Source organism: Mercenaria mercenaria, unplaced genomic scaffold (assembly GCF_021730395.1).
Source record: "Mercenaria mercenaria strain notata unplaced genomic scaffold, MADL_Memer_1 contig_3719, whole genome shotgun sequence".
NCBI lineage: Eukaryota > Metazoa > Mollusca > Bivalvia > Venerida > Veneridae > Mercenaria > Mercenaria mercenaria.
The window spans coordinates 1-27560 of record NW_026461885.1 but is presented as its reverse complement, the minus strand read 5'-3'; the positions used below and the strand labels follow the sequence as shown (position 1 = coordinate 27560).

The 27560-nt window shown below is 34.8% G+C and overlaps 1 protein-coding gene across 1 annotated transcript; it reads right to left on the bottom strand.

The window, feature by feature from the left end:
• On the bottom strand, nucleotides 1–26981 carry LOC128553339 (neural cell adhesion molecule 2-like). Its single transcript, XM_053534476.1, has 13 exons — nucleotides 26696–26981; nucleotides 26086–26361; nucleotides 23937–24212; nucleotides 17940–18233; nucleotides 14430–14768; nucleotides 12079–12387; nucleotides 11522–11647; nucleotides 10642–10675; nucleotides 10326–10379; nucleotides 9995–10062; nucleotides 9710–9734; nucleotides 9438–9505; nucleotides 1–9217 (listed from the first exon to the last, which is right to left on the bottom strand). Exons 1-13 carry the CDS (start codon nucleotides 26979–26981, stop codon nucleotides 9144–9146), a joined length of 2229 nt encoding a protein of 742 aa, XP_053390451.1. The 3' UTR covers nucleotides 1–9143.
• Nucleotides 26982–27560: the final 579 nt, after the last annotated feature.

Below are 27560 nucleotides of genomic sequence, written 5' to 3'. Positions count from 1 at the left end.
ATTATAATGTATCAACTAAATCGAAAGATAGTGGATTTTGTGGTAACAAGGAATTATTTATACGAACCCAAACCATCACATATCACATCATCTGGTTACTTACATGACATACGTCCTGAACTTTGAATAAGTGATCTTCTATTCGAGAGCGGTCCATGGCAAATAGTCTGTCCAGCTAACTTTCATTGTTATCTTTACAAAAAACTAGACGCCTCAAAGTCAGTAGAGGATTTTAAATCCCATGAGCAATGAACGATTCTTTGAGTATCTCAGTTCTAGTCATTTTCAAAGTGTTGAGGGAAAGGGATTTTATTCCATCATGACCTTTATCTATGACATCAAAACCAATAGATATCATCAGCTGCGGTATTGTTTCTCCTAAGTTTGAAGGTTGCGTGTCAATTTGTTCCCAAAATATGAGAAAGTATGATTTTTACGCTATCTGTCAGTATTAACTTGGCTTCTGAACTACTGAACCCAATGGTAAAATACTCAACAAGTAAGAGAATTGTAGGTCTACGCTTCTCAACATCCTACGTGGATAAGGCTTCTGGAATATAAGTTATTGTGACATTGATATTTCATCCATTGATCTCAAAATCAATAGAGGACATTTGCTGATCATGGCCTACGTACCTATTATTTTCAAGACCTCAGAGAAAAGTAGTACCAAATTACTGAGTGAATACCTAGACCTTTGCCCCATTAACCCATTGGCCATAAAATCAGGAATCAAAAATTATTCACTGCATGGTCACATTTTAGGATCATAATTCAATGCATTACAACTTATTGAACAAAAAGGAAATTGCTAATAGACGTAGGACAGACATACATACGACCTACAACCTTTCGGGCATTTGAAAAGCTATCACTAGTATGTTTCGGAGAAAGCTCCTAATTATAAATAATAACTGATTTAGCGCAGTTAATCCAGACTGATAATAGTTTCTTCATGTTTTGCTACAATTTCCAGAAGTAATTTAATTTTGAAGCATTTTTATCTTGTGTCGATACACAGTTTTAGCTCTTCCACCTTGTAATTTGATACTGCATCAAAATGTCGTTGGAACCGTGGCCGAATGACTAAGGTCGCTGGCATGTAATCATTTGTCTATTACTGCTGTGGGTTCGAAGCCCAGTTTGGCATTTATAATTCTTTGGGGAAGCCATCCAGTTGTTTTACGGAGATAGATGGTTCTGCTCAGATGTGGTTGTATCTCTAGTAATACCGGATGGGTCACCTGGGGTCCAGAACCATCATATCACCATGAAAGGTCAGAAACCATATGACCTTTAATTGTGTCTGTTCGACTCTATATAAATGAAAACGCTAAGTTATTTTAAGGTCAAGTCAAATGAAGGTTTATTTTTTTCAAAATGGTTAGGGTACCTAATTAAACTGACAAAAAAGTTTGTTTTCACAGCGGCCAAGTAAAAGATCTCAAATTTGTCGTAAAGGTCCGAGGTCACAGTATGAACTATATATCGATAATGAAATATCAATGCATTTTTATTTTCAGATTAAGCACCAGCGCAGAATTCAGCCACATCTTCATACGACCTGATCTGATTCTATGCATCAAAGCCCATGAAAACATTGACTGAGAGTAAAAGAATTTCCCTGTTTAAAAGTCACTTAAAGTTGTTTCAGAATGAAAAGGCATCATTTTATAAATTATTGAATAAGGAACAGTGACAGAAAAAAGAAATTTTCCACCTAAAATCCTATATACGTTACATGATACTACTTCATTTTCTACTATGTTTCATATATAAAACGATTAAATCTAAAGGTGCAATTGTAGTATAATAGAGCACTTAAGTGATGTAAAACCATATACAGGCAGTTAGTTTGAATAACATGTCTACTTAACTAATATGTATTGGGATGTTATGTTTATTCACCTAAGAGTATGTTACGAACAAGAATGTGTTTGCTGAATAGGATTAAGACTCTATTTACTTTTTTATGAGTGCTTTATTTTTGTTGCACAAGACATGCATATATAAGAATATTTGTAAGTTGCAGTTGATAATTGTGTTCATAATACTCACTGCAGTGCTCAGGGATGATAAACAGTTAGATGAATATATCAATAGGCTCTATAGCAAATGATATTTAAAGAGCAACTCAGTACGTGCATACTGTGATGTCATCTTTTCTTTTATCAAATTGTCTGACCGGTGCAGTTTTGCAGAAATCTAGACTGAAATAAACAAGTTTTGTTCCAAAAACTACTTCCCTTCAATTTTTGAATACATATTCCGTCCTTAGCGAAAGCATTGAAACTTCACGGCAATAAAAACACTAGAGCCACCACCAAATCATATCCAAAATAACAGTGTTCACAAATGAATAAGTTCACTAATCTGCCTAATTAATGATAGAGTCTTCAATGCATCAATTAAATACCATAATGTGTCATGTTCCTCCATTCCTCTAACTGTTGAAAGGAATTCTCCATCTTCATTATCAACATCACAATCGTCTCATATCTTAAGATGTTTCCTAATTTGACAGTGAATAACTTTCGAAAAATTCTATTTTATTAGAAGGCGAGTTTCTAGACAATTATTTTTTCATCGAACAAATTTAGCCCTTATGCATGACGAAATTTCATTAACTCTAATTACATCTTGCAACTTTTACATTTTATAACGGATGACAGATACACCACGGAAATGTCGGCAGCTTCTTTCCCTAATCACAACCATTTGGTGGTGCGCTAGGGTGAAGTAGCCGGGTACCGGTGCTTTTTATTATTGTGTTTCAGCATTAAGTATTAAGTTGACCTTTACAACATACACAATAAAAATGGCTAACATTTTCTCAAAATAATCTGCAATTTAAACACGATATGCCTCTGCCTAGATCTTATTATAGGTAACAAAATCTTACATGTATATCCAACTTAGCTCGTAGTACTAAAGAAACATTATACTAGACAGCTGTCTTTTCAGTTTTACAGCATATTCTAGATATGAGAAAGGCAACAGCAGTAGACAAGGAGCAGACTTTTCAGTGCACATATTGTATAGAACAGATGGATTATCTTTAACATGCATATCTTGTGTGAGGAACTCATCTGGTGGGAATATCGTCTTAAACATTCCTTTAAATAAACAGCATTGTTAGCGTAAATAAAATCTTGAAAGTAGATCCCTCGGAAGCACCAAAAACAATGCAAACAGTGAAAATTGCAGACTCGGTTTGATTGAGTCTGTTCATGAGCAGTAATGGAAAATGCAACACTGCCCACGCCCCCTAGCACCGGCTTAAGCAGTATTCAATCTTCATTCTAAATGAGTTGAAATCAATGATCCCGAATGACCAGAAAATTTAACAACACTGAGATGAAGTCGGGGCGACTTTTTACGGCCGCCACACAGCACTTAACACCCGCTGTTGTGAAGTAAATAAAATCTGTGGTTTGGTGCGCACCATAAGTCGGCTTTATTCTTTTTGCAACTGACAGGTCATAGGCGGTACGCCCATAGTTTGATCTCCTTCTCTTTGTGTTTTACTTTATGTATGTTTATTTGGGAAAGATGCGAGTATCTATGACATTTGTTTTTTTTTATTATATGCTTGTACAGTACATGCTATGTCTTAGTCTTAAAAGAACTGTTGTTTTACAATTTTATGTAAAATGTACGTAGTAGGGGATAACGGTGAACTCAACCATGTTGTAGTATTTTTTTCCATTTCTTTTGACACCGTACCAGTATAGTAGGTACAAAGAAGACCTAAAAATAAAACAGTACAATCAGGAACATGGAACATGAAACTATACGAAGCGTAATGCTACGAAAGCAAACGTGCGAATACGCAAATTTCACGAAATACATCTCTCTTATTACTAAATGAACAATTACAAATTACAAATAAAATAGTTTAGGACTAGTACAAAGTAAGTTGTCCTAAAAATAAGTCAGTTTACAAAGAATAGAAATACTACACATAGCTAGGAAAACTCGCGTTCACCATTAACCGAAATTGAATGGTGCATAAAAGGCCATGCAAATATTAGTTTGCACCAAAAATTGTTATTCGTGCGATAGCATAACTGACTTCTCTCTTATATAACAAAATGTATTTTCGTCTATTCTCCACACATAAAACATGACCTCAATATGCAACATGTTCTTTCTTTCTCTACTTAAGATTTGATATTTATCCTTGTTTTTATGAGTTTGAAATGTGACCTAGAAATTATCATAAATGTATTGATATCACAAAATGTATTTTCGTCTATTCTCCACACATCAAATATGACCTCAATATGCTATATGTTTTTTTTTCTCTACTTAAGATTTGATATTTATCCTTGTTTTTATAAGTTTATCATGTGACCTAGCAATTATTATATTTTAAAATGTATGTATATAACGAGATACTTTATATGTATAAGTTACTGAAATAAAAATTTGTTCTGCTCTGTTCTGTTCTTATAAAGCATGTTTATATGCACGGCTAGACGCGTGACTGGAAAGATTAAACAAACACGAAACACAATACAACGAATCACAGAGTATAGACACGATACAACGAACTGCGGAGTATTGATACGATATGTGTAAGAACATGTTAATACAAATACAAGAAATACAGAACCGAGTAATAAATCAAAATTACAAATGTGAAACACATGTGAAACTTGACTCTGATTCATATACAAATATTTACTTTAGCTTGGTTAATTTTGAAAAATATTGTTAATTACAAATGAAATGGTGTTGTTTTGCATTCATATTTAGTTGGGGCCATTTTTGGTTTTTATCATATCCCGTCCTTTTCAAACGTCTTATGAGGCTAAAAGCTCTTGACACCAAAATTTACATAATATTTAAACGAAATTACAATCAACCTATTGTGAAATTGTTCTTACGCGGCACAACATTCCCCGATTTTTTGATATAGGTTATATCATGGACAATGTAACGTAAAATATAAAGTTTACATTTTGAAACCGGTGATAGCTGCACCACGGAAGTTTTGGTAGCTCTTTTTCTTATCACCACTTTGTGGTGGTGGCGCTAGCGTCTAGTAGCCGTGTGTCAGGGCGGATAAATTATTAAAAAGACGTGTGAAGTTTATAGAATAAAGGAGAGTTGCAAAATGTCAACAATGTTTTGAGCTTTAGGGCCAGCGCATAGGAGTTTTACCTAAACGTTAGTTGAATGCTATAGACGGAAAGCTGAGGCAGAGACATAGTGTCTGGTAATCTACCGAGATCGTAGGAGAGCTCCAGCTGATAGACGAGTTTCAGCGTTATCAGCTAAGGCATCGGGGTTATAGATATATCGTTGTTAAATGCTATGTGATAGCATATAGGCGCTGAGCAACAAGGAGCCAGGGCGAACATATGGAGTTACAGCTTCAATTAAAAAGACATAGAATGAGCATTTACACTACAGGACTCGTATCTTGTAGATTCAAAGACACTGTCTGATGGGGAACTTAAAGAAAAAGACCAGTCAAGTACGATATCTTCAGCCTATAGGAGTTGGAGCTGATTTATATTAGTTGTAGACATCTGTTGATTTGCCTGATCTCAGAAATTATCTAACTCAATGTTAAAATAATTTACGAATCATTGGTACATGAATGAATAAAGCAAGGTAGCCAGAGAAAAAAAAATATATATAATATATTTGGTCTCATTAGCTATACGTTCTAACAAAGGCCATCTTAAATCGTTCGTCAACTAGTCTAAGACAATGTCACCTTAGCGATTGGACCGATTTCATTGTTCAAGATACTTAAGCCCTGGGTCATGAAACTCGTACTCTGACACTGTTTAAGACATGTATGGCTTAAAATGCTTTAATGGCAGTATGTATCAGCTAGTGTTTGCTCACTGGGATGAGAAAATGTGTTGACAATGAAAGATTCACTGTTTTTGGTGATGGGTAGCACTGTGTCGCAACCTTTATAAATGCTTGATATTGTTATTGTACTTAAGTAGTGTTTATTTGAAGGGAACTATATGTACTACTCAGTGCAGGAGGGTTTTCATGTATTTTTGCCTCAACACTGACTTCATGGTGGTCATTTTAGTAAGAATTATGTAGTTTTAATTAATATTTTGAGTACAGTTGACATAAGACACTGTGACATATTATACATAAAATAGAACATAAGGCTTGGATTTTGGGTGACAGATAAAATAATACATATTTTACTTTGGTAAGTGTTTTCTTTAAAGTTATTATAGCTGAAAGGCATGTATATTGAAATTGTATACCCTCTTTAGGTCAGAGGTTAGAATTGAAAGAGGCATTAGTTTAGCTGGAAAAGGTGTTAGGAGTCAATGAGACGTAAGCCACGTCGCAATATTTGTGTACAAAATCTATTAATACATTTTTTTGTGAAACTTGGAATGTTTTACACGTGCTTGCTGAATGTCAGTGGGCATTTGCCTCTAATACCGTATGATGAAAAATGGTAAGAAAATGGATTTGATAAACCTGTATAAAACTGCTATTTTAAATGTGTCTGAAATGCTACCTTATTGAAAGAATCACATTTAATGGTCATCTCTCAATTTTGCTTTATGTGACAGGATCATTTCTTATAATGGAAATCTATGGGAAACAACAAAAGCAGTTCCTGAACAACACGAATCTTGACTGACTAGGATTCGTATTTATATATAATTTACATATTAACACTAATGCAATTTGCATTACTAGTTATGGGACAATTGGAATACTTGAACATATTCAAAATCTTCACTATATATCTTGTAACATTTGCGTTGTCAGTTAATAAGTTACATAATATGTTCTTAACATGATAAAGTTCGAGTTGCTAGTTATCGAAACCGCGAATATGCCCAGAGTATTTCAATTGTTCAGTATACACGAATATAAACTAGATGAGATTCGTGTTGTTAATTATGTACATAAAAAGCGATTATGTTCAGAGAATTACGACTGTTTAATAACTGCTACCACGAATGATTTCGCGCTAAGCTTAAGTTTTGTGAAAACGAATGTCTGAATTAAAAAAAAATATAACTGTATAACTATAATAATGTGTAAATTACTGAGTGATTATTTCCTTATCATTGCATATTGTCACCCCGCCTGTAAGATTTCATGCCTGATTACCTGTTAAATAGAATTAGATTTTAAATATCCTAGTTAGACTGTTTACAAACTAACATGAAGTATTGTCCGTATGTATTGTCCGTAAGTATTGACCTGGCACTCATTAATCTTCGCCAATATTTTCGGGCATTTTCGTTAATTTACGCAATATTAATATCCTTAAAGTATCTACATTACTAAAGTAACATGTAAAGTTAATCAATGACACGGTGGCGTAGAGGTAAGGTGTCTGACTTCCACACACGTTAACACGGGTTCGAAATCACTTACTGAATAGATCTTTCTTTTTCAATTTAATGTAGATCTATTGTAATGTTATCGTTTAAATTCTTTTAAGTATCATATTTCATGAATTTTAATTTTTTTCTCTTGTAGTATCTTTTTTTCTGGAACGCTGGTAACAGATAATTTTTAAAGATACAGATACTTTTAAAACAATTTTATTCCACTTTTGTACAACGGGAAAATATTATCACTCTTAATAAATGAACCATAAATATCACAAAACGTTTGATCAAATGAATAGTAAGTCTGCATATAAAATTTGGGGAAAAAAGATATGGTCAGACGTAGGACTCGAACCAACAATCCTGATATTGGCAGGTAAACGCATTGTTCGCACTGCTGCATGCACGTGCGGTAGTATATCAATTAAGAATTATATAATTAGGTAATATTTACTTAAATCGCTAGTTATGTTCGGACACCGAAAATTAATTTACGGAAATATACGGAATATTCATGAGTGCAAGGTCAATACTTACGGACAATATAGACCTGGCACAAATTCTTCGCCAATATTTTTGGGCGTTTTCGTTATTTAACGCGATATTTGTGTCCTGAAAATATCTAGATTTATCAAAATAATCAATATAGAGAACTGACGGCACAGTGGCGTAGTGGTAAGTTCTCCGACTTGAAAACACGTTACAATAGGTTCGAATTGTTTTCGAACCATTTTTTTTTAATTTATTCCTTTAGTTGGTATTTATATCTATGATTATATTATTTTATGAAACATTTTATTTTATGTCGCTAACAACAGTTCTTTGAATTGTCCGTTGAAAGAATGAATGCTTGTCCGGTCCTGAAGATTTTAAAAGACATTTTGTAGGACGGCTTTATGTACGTTGATGAATGTTAATCGATAATATTTTGTGGATAAATCATGATAAGTGTTTAAAGTTTTCCGTCACTTAATTTTACAGATAAAAGGACTCGAACATATAACTCTGAGAAGGGTGGCGAAACGTATTGTCCGCACAGCTATATCTGCATATGATACTTGATAGTATAACATTTTGGGTTTTCAGTAGTAACATCGTTGTTTAGGTTCGGACACCGAGAATTAATTAACGGAAACATACGGAATATTCATGAGTGCCAGGTTGATACTGACGGACAATACACTGACGATTTGTGCTTATATTTTGTGGAAAAGTCGAATGGTTCTCCTCGTGTAACTTTAACACACCCATGTAATTCATTCATTAAATCATTCAAGTTTGTTTCTTCTTTCATTCACATTGCTTTAACTGTCTAAATATAACATATTGATGAAGAAATAACACAAATGTTCAAAACAATAAGCCCGCTTAGTCTTTTTTGTAAATCGCGATTATACTTTACACTGAGGCAGTTCGTGAAAAAGCAAATGCTATAACGCTGCCTTAAATGAGCTACGTCTGGTAAACTGCACGAGCAAAGCCAGCCTCTTGAATACTTTCGAAACTTGTAGTCAATAACATATAGTTTCACCAATGGACACGCATTAGGATTGAAAATGTTTCTCCTTTAGTCCTTATTCACTCTTCCGTGTAATGTGTTTAGACCTTAGAACACTGGCAATGTTTAATTTTCTTCATTGTATACGATGAAAGAAAGTAATAATACTATAAATGGAAATCAACAGATATAAGTCAACAAATTCTATTATTTCAGCTGGTAACTCACTTCCTAGCAAGCTTGTTCGACTGTCATGAATTGCCGATATTATCATTGGTAAAACACTGTCCAGTATCAATTCATTTTCCGCCTGGTATTTCCGAACGTAAATTCAAATTTTCGTATGTTTGATTTGGGTTTTTGTTCGATTTGCCTGTAACATAAAATTTTTTTTTCATTATAATGCAGGTGTTTGCTTAAGGTTTTTGTCAAATTGTTAGTCTTGGATCATAAACTTTTATCTTATTACCTTTTTACTTAGATCTTTTTCAAGATTTCAAAACTATTTAAGTGATATATTAAATACCGGAACTACTAGCTTTATGTATTACATTAGCTTAGACTAGCAGAAAACTACATTGTATACTTAATACCTGTTGAAATATTCATGTAAGTAGAAGATGTAGAAACTTCCTTTGGAAGGTTTTCATACTGGCTTTTGCTGCAATGGAAAATATTGGGTTTAGAATTAAACTGCTGGTGCTAACGGAAAGTTAGAAAGCTATTGGGGCCAAACATAATAGAACATACATTGTTATAGTAATTAATAGCCGTGTAGTAAAAGTAAGCTTCGTTTTTATTGTCCAACACATATTCTTAGTTTTAGACTTTGTTGCTTAGAAAGACATGGTACATTTTAACTTACCCGTTGTCTGTGGCTTGGAGATCTGCTGAAAATAATAAAGAAAATGTTTTATTTGTTCAGAATATATCTTAAACATTTGCTGTACAAAATACCGCTGACCTATTAATATAACATACTTTTTACATGAAAAGCGTTTGCTTAGTGTATTATCATATTTCTGATATAATTGTGATTAGTGTTTTTGGTCCGGTAAGCGCAAAGCTAATTTCTTAATATTGGTTTTAATCTTTTTTACTGTGTTAGCATAAAACAGAAAATATTTAGGTATCAACAAACAACAAATACCTTTTAAAACAGCATACAAATTTGTTTGCCCGCTGTCTGTGGTATGTTTTAGATGTTCATACATCCTTCTGCAACAGTAAACGTTTCGTGCATTACTCAGATGTTGTTTGCTACAATGTATTATCTATTTAGACAGATTTTCAGTTATCATTACGACTAGTTTGATACCTGCTGAAGTATAATTATATGCAATGTATTCAAACAGATCAGTAATACGATATTGTAGCGTTATATCAAAATCAATCAGATTATTTGCAAACTAGAGATGATCTTACTTCATTATTGTTTACAACAAAGTTAGGCATACACTGGTCAAACTCTTTAAACTTACATAGAGCTATCTTGACCATAGGTTTCCATCTCGGTCGGCTCCTTCTGTTTTTTCCTATCAAACGAAAAACAGTCAAACATGTCTCATGGCATCATTTGCACCGCATTAGAAAAAAGACCCTTATACAAATGATGGGTCGTGTCAAATTGCTGGGAACATTATTCTTTCTGTTTTAAATACAAAACTTGTCACCAACCATTTATATGTTTTAACATTAATCTCAGGAAATTGTGAGATATTATGTAATGTTTCTAGTGTTAAGGGCGACTATATGTACTTTATAATTGAACTTTTTAACTAACAAGAGATTGTCTACCTGATAGCGATATGTATCCTTGTCCTGATGCTGTCTAAAAACGAAAACAATAAACACTGGATAATTATCAAGTACATGACCAATTGATTGATTGTTAAGGTCTTTTAAATATTTAATACTGATTATTCCACGGAATGATGACACTGTTGCTGGTATGGCAATGTTTTAATGGTTCCTAACAATATTTAAAATATAAACTGACCAAATGATTTTTTAGTCTCAGGATCACAATGAACTTTACTTTTCGCTTACTGAAAAGAATAGTGGTCATCTGCTGAACACTGTCGATCATCCTATGAAATTTTGACCGCCGTCGGCGTACAAGTATGATTCTGTACTCAATGCTGTTAAGTAAGTAGTTCTCTAATTACTTATTAAATGAAAAGTTTTGTACAATACAGTATCAATTTCATAATTAGCAATATAAGAATGACCATAACTCCGGTAAGTAAAAAGACCACGCCGTTCAGAGTTTTCAAAAATTATCCGATTAAAATTGTGTCATTATTAAACCTGTTTATCTATGTATATTACAACTAAAAATAATGTTGATATACATTTCTTTTAATTAAGAAAGAGTCTACATAGTTAAATGGTTACCCATATAGGGCCTCAAAAAGAAGAAGAAAATAAAAACAGAAAAACATCGTTAAATTGTATGGAATGACTTTACTTGACCACTGAGAAATTATCAAGCTGAAACAATATTGTTTTGAGGAACAATATATATAGCAATAAGGAGTAAGATTTAAATGTTGCAACTTCCGATATGGAATGACGTGTGCATTTAGTAGGAAGCAAAAGTACAAGACATGACGCACTAGGGCAATAAGTGATCCAATATGTAACAAAAGCCATTAACACGATACAGCCAAAATACCTTTTGTGATAATTCCTCTCCGGACCAGGACCACTACAATTACTATTACCGCTATAACAACCAACGCCGAAATTGCTCCGCCTAAAGCGCCAGCTGTAATAGCAGCTGCACTGTTTTCTTGCACTTCTATAAAACATAGGCAAATGTTATGTATGTTATTTAAGCTGTATCATCATCTTTCACCTTAAGATATCTACTGGCATGATAATCAAATATCCACTAAAACGATTCAATACTTCAAAAAGAATGCTTTTCATATCATAAAAGCTTATTGTTTAAGTGTTAAAACAGTTATTTACTATCGAACACTATGTAGTAAGACTTAACTGATTTATATTTTAAAACAAAAATATATTCCAACAGGAAAAGTCACGCTGCAAGAATGCCACCCTCCTTATTTCGAAACTATGGAAGGCTGGTACGCCATGTTTATTACTAAATGCCAAATGTCAAGTTTTTGTTAATGCTCAATGCCATATACCTCAAGCTAAAAGCCAAACGCTTAATGCAATATGCTTAATACCAAAAGATATATGTCATATATTTTAACCTCTTACCTGTAATAAGAAGAGTAGTGAAATTATGGATTTCAGAGAAAGGACTATTTCCTTCGCTGTTAAAGGCATACATCCGTACATAATAGGTTGTTGACTCCTGTAGATTATTCAACACTTCATACATTGGTTCTCCACTTTCATCTGTCCCTCCGAAAATTGTTTCTTCATTTCTCCAATTTTTCCGATCAGTACTAAGCTGTATCAAAAATGTCTGAGCAAAACCTCCATGGAAACCCGGTATCCAGGACACACGTGCTGTGTTTTGAAGGATATTGTCTACCTTGATATCAAATGCACCACTTGGAGGACCTTTAAATACAAATCATGTCCCTCTTGAAATAAACGTGAACGTTTTGTGTTATGCTCTTACTACAAAGCAAACGTCAAGTTTTGTAATTAGCAAATTGTAATAATTAGATCAAGCTTAAAGATCCGTTATATTGGTACAACTAAGAGCTCGTGCACTCATTCCTCAGGTAGTGCAACGACTTGAAAAGAACATTTATTTACGGTTTTATAATTTCTCTAATCGAAATGTGTCTGTCACCAGCGTAGAACAAGTAAAAACTAATAATGATATGCAGAAACACAGAACTGTATATGTAATTTTGCAACTCATGTCAAATAAATTAAAAATTCTCCCAAATTAATTCCTTTTGTCAGACAATGTATAGGCAACATTATGTACAAATGTAAACATTCTCTTTACTTTAACTGAATATCTATTGCTTACGTATTCTTTGGTATTATAAAGTGCATCTGCAGTAATAACCTGAAATACCATAATTATACATATACTAGTTTTTCAATCGCCCTAACGACATTTTATTGTGTTAAGCAGATGTCCGTATTTATTTGGACATATGCGTATTATATGTACATTCGCCTTTGATTTCAAAACATTTTTTGCATGAAAACAAAACATCTCTCTGTTGACTGTCATATTATTTTGATCTTACGTATACAGTGCTAAGCAGCTGTGCCTTGATTGTCGTATCGTTGATTAAAACCTGGAATGGTTTAATATTTTTATAATAGTTTCAGACTTTTGGGTGCCATTGGTAGCCGCGTTTTTGCCATAGCAAAACAAATTTTATGGAATATTTTTTTTTACTTTTACTACTCATCGCAGGGTCCCACTTTTTGTGACGTACTGACAGACTGACTGACAGGCGGAGTGACTGGGAGAAAGCCATTATTACTCTCCGATGAAACACCATTATGAGACTAAACTTATGTAAAATGTAAATAAATTTAAATCGTTAATCCCCACGTCCTTTCAGTCATTTCACTGGTTGTAGGTGCGGACTAGAAATTCCAGCTGGAAGTCAACTGTTTAGGTTGTTTCGAGTCTCTGTCGACTAATCGCAAAAACAATTACCCGATCGCGGAAACCTACAATCAGTTAAAGATTCTTTATCATGTATACCGTTTCCTAAAAATATTGGTAAAGGTGTTATAAAACGAATCCCTTTCCATATAGCGCTATTCTTCTGTAAGCGTTTTTACGAAACTGTCGTCCGTATACAGAAGTGACACAATGACGTTACAATAGCACATAGTACGATCGGCTTTGATTTATATAAGTTTATTCACGAATACTATTCAGTTGCAAGCAAATGGCAAGGTTTTAACTTTAAAGTCGTAAATTAATATTTGCTAAATCATGAATTCTACAATAAAAATGAAGAAAATTTTCTGCATAAGTATACAAATGTAATAGTTTGTGTGCGCTATTTACAGAACTGTGACAGGTCATGCATATTAAATGAAAATAGTCCGGCAACATACAATACAAAAGGTACAGTACGGAATGTTTTTCTGCCTGTTCATATTTATATGTGAAATACAAGCAGTATTTTCAACAGAATTTGCATAGGTATGTAATAAAGTTCGTTACACCCCATTGATGTAAGACGACGTAAACACCGGAAATTCCGGTCCGGTAAGCAGAAATATCCACTTAAGTCCTTTTGCTTAATATCTGGGATATTTCAAGTAATTAAATCTTTGTTTCGTTTGTTTGTTTTTGGGTTTAGCGCCGTTTTTCAACAGTATTTTAGTCATGTAACGGCGGGCAGTTAACCGAACCAGTGTTCCTGGGTTCTGTACCAGTACAAACCTGTTCAAGTAACTGCCAACTTCCCCACATGAATCAGAGGTGGAGGACTAATGATTTCAGACGCAATGTCGTTTATCAGATAGGCACGGACAACATATGCCCAGCCCGAGGATCGAAATCATGTCCCCGCGATCCGTAGACCGGCGCTCTACGTAATTAAATCTGGAAGTATACTTACAACCCTAGCTGTCATATCGAATACAAACTATAAATATAAAATATTACTTACTTTTTTCATCAATAATAAACTGTGTTATTGTCTTCCCAAGCTCATTTTTCAAAATCAGTGCGTAACTTCCGAAGTCCTCTTGCTTCAAATTTGAAATCACCAGGTTAGCCTGCATGCCACTTAAACTGACATCTTTTCCATAGAACTTATCGCCCACAACAGTTTCATTATGAGAAACTATGTATTTCCTGGCAGTATCATTTGTTTTTGTTTGGTCATCGTATCGTTTGAAAACTACTTCCTCAATGTCAGGAAAACTGTAGAACTGCACACTTACATTTACTGTTCCACCAACTCTTCCAGCAAACATTGATAAGAGCGTGAATACTTTTGGAAGAACTGAAAGATATGGAAAGCACTCATTTCTGAAAATAATACTTACATACAAATGCACCAGAGTTATTTTCATAAGGGAAGAGCATAATTGTGCTTACATCAGATCAATATGTGCCAATGTCAACCTTTATGGTGCTTTAAATAAGTAACATGTGACTAAGATATAGATCTATATCATTTGGAAATATGTCTACTGGAAACGTAACGTCACTGTGCTTGACCTAAAAGCCATGATGTAGATAGTACACTGTACGACGGTCGCCAAATAATAATACTAGATCGTTGGCTTAAGTGTATTATACATCTAGAATAACGCTAAATGAAAGTTTTTCCAGAATTATGTTTTGTTTTTTTTTTCTGATTCTCGAAAAAATATAACGAGTGTCCCATGTATAATGAGGAGTATCACAAGGTAGCAAGAAGACGAGTTGTCCTGTTCTCGTTCTGTCGCTCAGCAGTCTGTGTCCCAGAAAACAAAACATCATGATTAAAACAAAACTGATAGAAATCACCATCCTAACACAATGGCCAAAGTAATCTCGTACTTGGATTCAGTGTTGTTATATTTTCTGGTCCTTTGGGATCATGGAGTCCATTCAACATATGTGCAATAGAGTTCCGCTTAAGCCGGTGCTAGGGGGCGTGAGAGGTGTTCCATTACCTCTCATTAACAGACTCAATCAAACTGAGTCTGCTATTCTTCTTCTTGGTTGCATTCTTTGCTTCCAAATGATCTTTTTACAGATTTTATTAATAAAACAACGTTTTGTGCATAGAATGAAATAAGTTTTCGATAAATTAATAAATGTATACATTTTCCTTGATACATGGTGTAGTTATAAAACATTTTAGTAAAAAAAACCTGAAAAAAATCACTCTTAAAAGACAATGATTTTTAAAACGTCCTCAGTTCAGTTCTTTTACTACAGAATGGGGAATGATTCAAAGCATTAACGGATTTCAAATTATATATGCAAGGTTACAGCGTACATTTTGACACTGACAATAACCGAAGCAATAATATCCTTCTAAGGTATTTCCCCCATCATTTACAATGTTTCGAAGTCTTCAAGAATTAAAATTTTTATAATGATATCCATTTAAATGATATGAAGGGAATTATTAAAGGATATCTGTCGTCGTAGAAAAACAAGACTGTTTTGACTTCCCACACCAGATTTTGGATGTTTTAGCCAACACAGTATACAAGGGAGAACATTTTTATCAAAGTGTCAGTACATATATTATATGATCATACCATTTGTATCAGACGAGTCAAGATCAATTTTAAGTTACAGAAGCAGCATAAATTGTCTATTCAAATGATTATTTGAAGTATGATCACAAAATTGCGCTGTGTTTTAAAGACAGAAAACAGTAAACGGTGTAACATCAAAGCATAGGGTAAACTGGGACATCGATATTTCTTAATAGCTTATTTTCCTATATTGTTTTATAATTGTCGCAAAATATCATGATGGTCTACTGCCTACATTATTTTTCAAAGAATTAAACTGCATTCGGCCATTAACAAATTTCATCCCTGGTCTTTATTACAGTTGCTGATTATCCTAATTAATTTGTTAATAAATAAAGAGTATAATTAAATGCAACAAACAAATTTCTATGATGATTACAAATTGAAAAATAAACATATAATAAAATGATGAAATAAAGGGTCCCGGTATGATTCTGGCCTATGATAAATGCAATTATGAATCAAGATTCTAAACTACTAGAGAATGGAGACTTTATGAATAATTTATATTGTAATAAATGTGAAGATGTATAATTCGTTATAAAGAGTATTCAATGAAAGTTTTTAAAGTAGGATGTTAACTGTTTGCCTCTGGAAAAGTTATTTGCTTCATTCGTTTTTTTTTTTAAACAATGAGAATGCACAGGTATTATCAACCATAACTTTATCCCAAAATGACGTTTGTATTATCGCCTCAATATTAGTATTGTTACGGCCGTCTTCTGTACTTCAGATGCATTACCTCCCTTTAAGGTATTATTTAGAAAAAGGTTGCAAAATACTTTCTGTTCGGCGATCGTCTGTGGCTATTAAAGGAAGAAAATGAAATAAGTAGTTGAGACAAAGGTTCTCATCACTGATAGCCACTTAATAGAGTAGTTATACGGATTTCGTACCCGTTGAAATGTCAGTCATGTTCACATAACATATATTGAGAATGTGGATACATTGTTTTGTGTAGGTTAACGGCATGGCTGGCATAGGCGAAGGTGCCGTATTACACTTCGAGTGGTCGAGAGGGCTAAGACGCTTTCCTACGGAGGTGAAGGTCCCTGGTTCGAATCCTGGCTACTCCCATTGCGGTGTGTCCTTGGGCAAGGCACTTTATCACGATTGCCTCAGTCGACCCAGCTGTAAATGGGTACCAGCAAATTGCTGGGGGTAAGTTATAATTGGTTTTAACTGTTCTTAAAATAGGATCGCTCAAAAGCTATACAGAGCTTATGTTAATTGTTTCACAAAGCGACGGTAAATAAAATTTACCTTTTCCTTTACCTTTACCTTTACACTGCCCTCCGTTGCGGACAAATGTTCGTAAGATGGGGCTCGTCCGGGATTGTACCACAAATGAGTGTTAGATTTGAAGTACCACATATGAATGTTGGAATTATCAGTTCATCATGAACTTTACGTCATCATACAGTGTATACAGTGTATGATGACTTCCTCCAAGTGGGAGTGTGTTACGGGTGTCTTCTGTACTTCAGTTGAATTACCTCCCTTCAAGGGATTATTTAGAAAAAGGTTGCAAAATACCTTCTGTTCGGCGGTTGTTTGTGGCTATTACAGGACGAAAATGAAACAAGTAATTGAGACAAAGGTTCTCAACATTGATAGCCACCTAATAGTGTATACATAGTGGGTACATCGTATTGTGTAGGTAACCGGCAGGGCTGGCTTAGGCGAAGGTGCCGTATTCTCCGGGTTATGGAATGTGCACACACTGCACTCCGCTGCAGACAAATGTTCGTAAGAGTAGAATTATAAGATAATTGATGATACAAATGTAAAAGAAAAATGGTAATATATTTGAAAACCTTTTTTTGTCTCTATTTTAATCTGGAGCAGATATGCGCGTTGTTAATTTTCATGTCGGACCAATGCTTAGCACATATAAAATACGTTTATACTTTTACCTTTTACTTTCACAGTCACTGATGAAACGGTATCTGCTGTCTTCACTCCATTGTTTACATAACAGGTATAAGTGCCAGAGTCTTGAAGTTGTAGAAATGGTATATGTAATGAACTATGTTTTGGTGTACCACTCACTTCTGTATGTGTATTAGGTACAGGGTTACCATTCCATGTTTGAGTTAAGCCATTGTAGTTGTAAACTGAAGGAACTCCGTTTGCATCACATGATATACTGAGTGTATTCCCTTCTGTTATATCTTCAGTTGAAAGCGATACAGTTACATCGGGCGGGTCTGTAAATAGATAAATTTATTTATATACGTGTTAATGGCAGAAACACTATAATATAAAAGAAACGAATAAATAAAAGAATAACGAACAGCAAATACATACAGTAATAATTTCTTTTTAGGACATCTTGCGTTCTATTGTGAGTAAGAGTTTAAACACTGAAATAATATGAAACAAGTGAATGAAATATTGCCATGCAAATACAAAGTCCCCTACTGGAAGGCACCTAATTTTCTCTACTGCAGTATAACATAATGAACTGCTATCTAACAATGATGTATAAACAATATTGTACTATATAAACAATATGTTATAACAACACACTTGGATTAAAATTAAAACTGGATGTAACATGCATGTTGTACCACAGAAAAGTGGTGTCGATTTATCTCTACGGCCAGTAATAAAAAGTTATAATATAATCTATTTATAGTAAAACAAAGGAACATAATTCTAAAAGCAAGGGTGCCTCATGGTGGTGAACATTTGGTCCAAGTTACATCAAAATCCTTCCATGCAAGAAGAAGAAATGCTCCGGACAAAGTCATTCTTGAATTTGACCTCTAAATATGACATTGACCTTAGTCCTAGGCACCTGGTTCTATCGCATGACAATCCGTCTTATGTTGGTGTATTTGTGCCAAGTTACATCAAAATCCCTCCATGCATGAAGAAGAAATGTTCCAGACAAAGTCATTTTTGTATCTGACCTTTGGTCTCTAAGTGTGACCTTGACATTAGATCTTGGGCCTGGGTTTTGCGCTTGACATGTTGATTCATCCAGGGGAATATTTGTGCCAACTGATATTTAAATCCTGTTTTGCATGACAAAGTTATAGATCGGACAGGAAAAAAATCCTATTGACACTTGATCTCAAAGTGTGACCTTGACTTTTAAGCTAGGGTTCTGGTTGTTGCGCATGACACGTCATCTCATCATGGGAAACATTTATGCCAAGTAATATTGTAATCCCTTGATGGACGACAGAGTTCTGGATCGGACAGGAAAAAAACCTTATTGACCATTGACCCCCAATTGTGACATTGACCTTTAAGCTAGGGGTCCGGGATTTGCGCATGACACGTCGTCTTATCATGGGGAACACTATGCTAAGTGATATTAAAATCCATTAATGAATATCAGAGTTATGGACCGGACACGAAACAGACCCTATTCATGCTATGTTAACATTTGACTGCTAAGTGTGACCTTGACCTCTGAGCTAGGATTCTGAAAGTTATACACGACACATTGTCTTATTATGAGATATATTCTTGCCAAATCATATTAAAATCCCTTAATGGATGGAAGAGTTATGGACAGGACAGGAAAAAAGCCCTGTTGACCTTTGACCTCCAATTGTGACCTTAACCTTTAAGCCAGGGGTCCGGGTTTTGCTCATGACATGTCGTCCTATCATGGGGAACATTTGTGCCAAGTAATATTAAAATCCCTTCATGGATGACAGAGTTATGGACCGGACACGAAATTGCGGACGGACGGAATGACGGAAAAGCGCATTCCTATAGTCCCCGGAACTGCTTTTCAACCAGTAGGGGACTGATAAGGCACTTGGGAATCGATCCGTCTTCAACTTGAAAAGAACTGTCTAATGACGTCATGGAAGGGCACGTTTTTTAAGTCGACACTAAATATCTCATTTGGTATATCGCATGTCGATCCCGATTTTCGTCGCTACGCGGTGGATCCATTCCTTGTCAGTTTAAAGGCATATTTTGGAATAAAAACACTGTCAATATTGTATTGTAATGTATTACAGGTAATTCCGCCACTTGGATAGAAGCTACCTCCCGAGATGTATATTTATTTATATGAACTATGCTCACTAGGTGCTTTCAGCTAAAAATGCACAATACGTGTATATATACCATGCTACTAATCATATTTGTACTGATGTGCAAGACGTTGCGGATCGGATAAGTTATACGGACGCATATTAGGCACAAGAAAAAAACCGTATTCTTCCAAAAAGTCCAAAGGCAGATGCTCTGTTCACGTGCCGGAAGTACACATGTTTTTAATTCGATAGTACATATCTCATTCGGTATGTCGCTAGTTACCGTAGAGGGGTCGATCCTGATTTACTGGCAATTAACGAGACAGAAAATTACCATATTCTAGTAACTGGTGGTCTATTGTGTAGTTGCATATTTAAACTTGTTTATTACAGGTTACAGCTTTGGAAATTAAATCTAAAATGTGTCTATTGGACACGGGTGTGCCCACAATGCGGTTAGGACACAAAAATGAGTCCTGTGAAAAAATGGCACTTGCCTAGTTATATCGGATATGTGCCTAGGTATTGACTTTTAAAGTAGGGGTAAAGGTCATATGCGCAACACGTCGGCTTAGTGTGGTTAATGTTTGTGTGGCGGAGACAAGACAAGTTACTTTAATTCGTTAACCTCTATATGTGACCTTGACATATTAGGTAAGAGTATAGTTCTAAAATGCGACACCTTGCTTTGCTAGGATAGATATTTGTACCTAGTTATTTTAATCTCCATGCATGCATTAAACAGCTACAGGGCGGACGCGAAAACATCTGTGATATCAATCTTTGTGGTAAGGGTCTAGTTTTTGTACGTAGTACGTTGTCCGGTTATGGTGATTATGTATGCCAGGTAATTAAAAAAAATTGAACCTGGTATTGTGGCCGAGGCGTATGGTGTACTTGAGATTTAAAGGTGGTTAATCAGACTCCAGGCAACATGATAAAGTAACTGATTTGTTCAAAACTGCATTCACTGTGTGTTAAAATTATGTTGGATTTTCACCAATGTATTTCAAAAATTGGTTTTCCCTGGCCCGGATGCCCAACCTAGATGGAAGTATATATTTAAGCATAGGTATATATTGTATAAACATATTTTACCTAAGGACTTTATCATATTTCCGAAATGTTTGCATTGACAATTATACAGTTTGCGGCAATTTTCAGAAATACAATATTGTAAAAATATCATTATCTTCTTTTACAATAAAGATTGGAAGCAAATGAATTCAAACACTACAAGCTGTTGTAAAACTTTCATTATGGTTTAGATTATAAAACTAGAAATTGTATCGCAAAAGAAATGGCCCCCTTTCTAAATACTTTCAAAGCAAAGGAAAGTAATTTCAAAGTTTCACTAAAATGATGAAACGTGCGGGATTTAATGTAATGCAATCGTACTTTTTGTTCATTAAATATATATTTTACTAAAAAAAAAACGTAAACCTAAAAATGTAATGAAATTACGCTCAAATGTGATCGACCGCCTTTAATGCAATTATTTAGACTAAAATGGCCTTCAAACATTTTTTGTACCCTTCCTCCACACATTCGTCTTTAGGTTTTGTTGATGGAAGAAAATGTCGAAATGTTTCTAGGCACTCTGCCCGCCGCTTATCATTATAAAAACTTGTAAATGAATTTGACATTGCATAATATTCTGAATTTCTAATGTATGTGGAAATGAGCAAATTATCGAGACTTTCAAGTCTTATTACTTTATTAAGAGTTACGGTCCTATTGTAGACTTTATTTTTCTACGTAACATTTTCAGTGGGAACGGGGGCGGGGGACATTCGTTTTACAGTGTTGACACCATTCTTGTTACCAAATTGCCTGGGTTAGAAATTACTTTGACATACATATGTGTATGTTTATAACTATAAACGAATGATTACATCCACACAATCTTTAAACAAAATGGTGTCGAGTCTACCTGACTAACCTACTTCAAAACATGTAACAGTTATTGTGCGCCTGCAAGAGAAAGCTAAGAAATTCCAACTTAAAGACTCACATAAACCAGGATTATAGGAATGGTCTGCGTCCGTCCTTCCGTCCGTCTGTCCGTGCCCGCGAAATGATGGTTAAGTGACTACATAACGGTACTTTCTCTTTGATGTCATTCATTCCGTTCTGTTTATGTGACCTTTTTCTTTTTATGTGACTGTTAGAACAATAGAGAGAACAATGGGGGTGTCACATAAATACCGTTTCGTTAGAACGTCCGTCCTTCCGTCCGTAACAAAATCGTGTCCGGTCCATATCTCCTAAACCCCTTGAAGGATTTTCATGAAACTTGGGTCAAATGATCACCCCATCAAGACGATGTGCAGAACCCATGAGTCAATCTTGTCGGTTCAAGGTCAAGGTCACAACTCAAGGTCAAAGGTTTGAGCCTGCCATTTTGTGTCCGCTCTATTTCTCCTAAACCCCTTGAAGGAATTTTATAAAACTTGGGTCAAATGATCACCTCATCAAGACGATGTGCAGAACACATGAGTCAGCCATGCCGGCTCAAGGTCAAGGTCACAACTTAGGGTCAAAGGTTTGAGCCTTCCATTTTGTGTCCGCTCTATATCTCTTAAACCCCTTGAAGGAATTTCATAAAACTTGGGTCAAATGATCACCTCATCAAGACGATGTGCAGAACCCATGAGTAAGTCATGCCGGCTCAAGGTCAAGGTCACAACTTAGGGTCAAAGGTTTGAGCCTTCCATTTCGTGTCCGCTCTATATCTTCTAAACCCCTTGAAGGAATTTTATAAAACTTGGGTCAAATGATTATCTCATCAGAACGATTGGCAGAAATTATGAGTCAACCATGCCAGCTCAAGGTCAAGGTCACAACTAAGGGTCGAAGGTTTGAGCCTTCCATTTGGTGTCCACTCTGTATCTCCTTAACCCCTTGAAGGATTTTCATCAAACTTGGGTCAAATGATCACCTCATCAAGAACTCATGAGTCAGCCATGTCAACTCAAGGTCTAGGTCACAACTGAAGGTCAAAGGTTTCAGCTCTGTATCTCCTAAACCCCTAGAAGGATTTTCATGAAACTTTGGTCAAATGATCACCTCATCAAGACGTTGTGCAGAATTCATGAGTCAGCCATGTCAGTTCAAGGTCAAGGTCACAGCTAAAATCAAAGGTTTACCCTTTCACTATCCATAGCAGTGGCGGGGGATTTAGCTGTCTTTCAGACTGCCTTGTTTCATTTGTTTTTGTGCGTGCGTGCGTGTGTGTGTTTGCGTCCGCGTAATGGGTTTGCGTATGGGGAGGCTGCGTTTTTAGAACGAGGGTTTCCCTGTTGGATATTCTCCCTTGTTTTATTTTTACAAATCATTATTGGTAATGAAAATGTAAATATGGAAATTTATGACTTATATGCAAGGATTGAGGACTTGCAGATGTTTTTGTTTTCACGACCTACTCCTAGTAGATATAATCTGCATAGTTTTATCACTAAATTATTTCAATAGCAAATTAAATGATCTGTCAATTTCAAGGCATCACATTATGTTCAAAAGAAGAAAACAGCCATGTCTTCTTCACTTTTGGATGGTCATATTGGACACTGACCTATACCTGTAGATTCTGTATAGCGGTGTAGTTTTGTTTTGTGTCGCTTTCTTCTGACTTTTTTTATCTTTTGGACTTAAATAGACCTAGTCGAAGGCTCACTTAAGGTAGATGCAGACTTACATGAAGCACCCGGGTCCTAATACAACATGGTTTTGGAATGAAGAACAGCCCGGCATATGTAAACATGAACAAATATAGACAACTTGATCACGCAGACTCCCAGTGAACGATCAGATAATTGTTGATAAAGGTACTGGCATTAGTATAGGTATACATTAGTTTCATTTGCTTATATTCTTACCTAATTAAATAAGTTCTTTCCTACTTACATTGAATTATAATTTGCAAAACTGCAGTTTGGTTTCTAACGTATTGTACTGAAGCTGTGTTTTTACAAAAGCAGTTATAATTTCCAGCTTGGTATCTTGTCGTCTGTAGGAGCTGAAATTTTCCATTTCCCCCGATAGGACTATTTGATGACACGTTACTCCAAGTATGCGAACAAGAAGGATAACATTCTGATTCGCAAGACACTGTAGGTGATGAGTCACCTTCTGTTAATGTCAATGGAGAAGCTGGACTTATGGTGCATGTATCTGGTCCATCTGTAATGAAATTTACAACAGTTGTATATGAAAACTAAATCTATTAAAGATCGTTTCGTGACATAGAAAATAACAAAGAAAAATAAAAAAAAAAAGGGCTTCGTCTGACTGTTTATGAGAGGTAACGAAATGTAAGACACATTTCCTGCCCTCTACCAACAATTTAGGTGGAAATCTAGTACTGGAAAAACACTAAATAGACTCCATAAATCCCAAAGAACCAGAACACAAAGAACGGGGGAATGTGTTTTTTTGTTTTCTTTTCTTTTCTTTTTCATTCGAATTTTACTGTAAGCATTGGAGAAGTAGTCTTGAAAATGCAGATTTCTCAGGGCAAGATTTATAATTTCATATTTCAAACTGAACGACTTATAGCTCGGAAAAACACCATTAGATCATAACCAGAAATAATCTAAGCACACCTTGGATTGGTAGTGATCGTTCCTGGAAATCTATGGAATCTACTATAATTGCTGACAGGTGTACATCAATCGAATCATTGTACAGAACTTTCCTATAAAGTTTGGTCGACCTGCAACCATTTGTTATGCAGGAGTAGTCTTCAAAATTCAGAAGTAGTCGAGACATTATTGGTTTAAACAATATTTGTATTAATCACAATTCATTTAGAACATGTACATATATCAAAAAGGCATACAGGACTGAGAAGGAAGCGGAAAGCTTACTTAAAACTCTCTCCTTAAACCAGACAAGATTAACGTATTTAGTAATTCCACAGTACAGAGAAAGCTTTAGAACAATATAATTTACCCACATAATTCTTCAGCGCTTTTTCCCAAGAGCTTCACTGATTGACTAATTTTGTCAGTTGCATTTACTGACTGGAGTGTAATCTAGACACACGAATAAACCCGATTTTTTTCAAGTAAAACTTCAATTATCTTATCAATGCAAGAATACTACACTTTCGGTGCAGAAAATATGCCAATATTTGATTATTTATAAACATGTTTGCACTTTGACTTAAGATTTTTAAAACATTTTGGCATTTCGTTTTTGATTGTCAAATAACTGTGTAAATACTTTAGTTACCAATAGATAGTATCTCACAAAATGTTTCTTTCAACATTGAGCTCTTAATTGCAACAAAACTGCAAAAAAAAAAAAGATCAAAATTCATATGGCCTGCAATATTTAACTTAGCTAAATGTTTCGCTACAACTGACATGTATATAATATTCATAGTGTACGATTAAAACGGACTATTGAATTAAAGGTGTCTACAGTGTAATTTGAACATTGCCGACTGTGTACAATTTAAGATCATAATGTATATATTTTGGCCATAAAGTTCTTCTTGGTGCCGTTTTATGACTACAAGCGAAAGTTGGGAATCTGAGTACCACATCAAATAGTAACTTCCAGCTAATCTATATAAAAGTGTCAGTTTCTTCATTATCAGGCAAAACATTAAGGTTTCTATTAGAATTCCTTAGAAGCACTTGAATTTCTCTCTTTATTTCCCATTCACTTTCTTTACCTGTTTCATGTCAAATTTAACACATATGTTACATCCTATTGGTTTGGAAGCAAATGCACTTAATCCGAATGGACTAGACTATGACAAAACGTTAAACAAGAGCTGTCGGAGGACAGCAACGGTCAACAGCATGAAATGCATCAATACAAAAGTCAAAAAGGGACATAAATTTGTTAAAATGTAAAACAGAGTTACGGAACCTTTACAATTCATTTCAGTTCATCACAGTGAATACGGATTAAAGTTTCAATCAATTCCCACAATCGGTTACTGAGAACAACAAAAACGGGATTGTCCCGGATGAATGGATATGTGCAAACAGCTCAACATATTCTTCGAACAGCTGAGTAAAAACAATGTAAATCAACTTACATCTTACATGTACGGTAACATCAGTAACAGAAGTACCACTCTTTTTCGGATTTGTAGCTGTACATGTATATGTTGCAGCCTTATCCTTGTTCAATGTCCCAAGTGTTAAAACAGCAGTGTTACTGACTACAGCGTTTGTTCCAGACTTTGTCCATTTATAAATACAATTTGGATAGCATGCTGTAGAACATGTGATGTCATCGGGACGAGTACCTTCATTTTCTGTGTAAGTTCTTTTTACTGGATATAACTGTACTGAACCTGCATCAGGACCATCTGCAAATGAATGTAAAGAGACAATATCAAAGTTTAATGTACTATTTGTTTTAGTAGAAGCATGCTTAACATGTATTTTCTATTACCTTAGAAATTCCTGAACACTTTATAATAAAGGTAGCTGAAATTGAAATACTTAAATTAAAATGCTTCAAAAACTTAGTCATTTAATATTCTTTGATGTATTTTTCGAAAACTTACAAATATCAAATTAGAATTTAAAAGAATAGCCTTTAATAAAATTTCTTAAGTTAGGTATATTTACTAGTATTCAGTGCTCGCAGATATATTAATGAATAGCCAACACGGCAACAGTAAAGCTCAATATACTTACATATCACAACGACTGATACTTGTTTTGTTACAGATACAGTTGTCCGAGACCGGGTAACTGTACATGTATAAGTGGCAGCCTCATTCCGTTTCAAACTGCCAAGCGATAACACTCCATTGTTGCTGACTACTGTATTATCAGGCTTTGTCCATCTATATTGACATTCAGGATAACAATCAGCCGCACATACAATGTCTTCAAGGCGTGTATTCTCAACGAGGGTATATGTTGTATTGGCAGGTGTTAGAGTTGTTGTACTTGTGTCTGGTCCATCTGTAACAATCATTCAAAGCATTTTCTATTCTGATGGGACTTAATAAATAATGCGTAAACTTTTAATTGCATGAATTTGTTTCCGGAAATTTATTCACCATTAAGAATATCAAGAAAGTAATTGACCATGTAATGATTGGACGCTACGTAGAGAATCACAATTGCTTTTATGAACTAAGCGCAGCGTTTTGCGTCGCATGAATTGCAGCGAACATAATATAAAACATATACACACGTAACACAAATCACATTTATTTAAGAAAACCATTAAATAAAATCGGACTAAGCGTATTATCATAACTAACAATAAAAATGTTGCATGTACAATTACCAGTAATGACATATTTGCAATGCGTGGATGAAGCGAATATCACGTATATGTACTCAAGTTTGTACATTAATATTAGTACTAAAATTTAGAATGTAATTGACACTTCCTATCAATGTAACGTTCTTTACACTTATTGATCGGAGACCGGTTTTTTACGGTGAGTTTTATTTTTGACCTACTGTTACTCTAAACAACTTTTCTGTGTTTGACGGCTTTAAACCAAAAAAAAATTCAGGGGTGTTACTGCTGCTGGTCATTTGG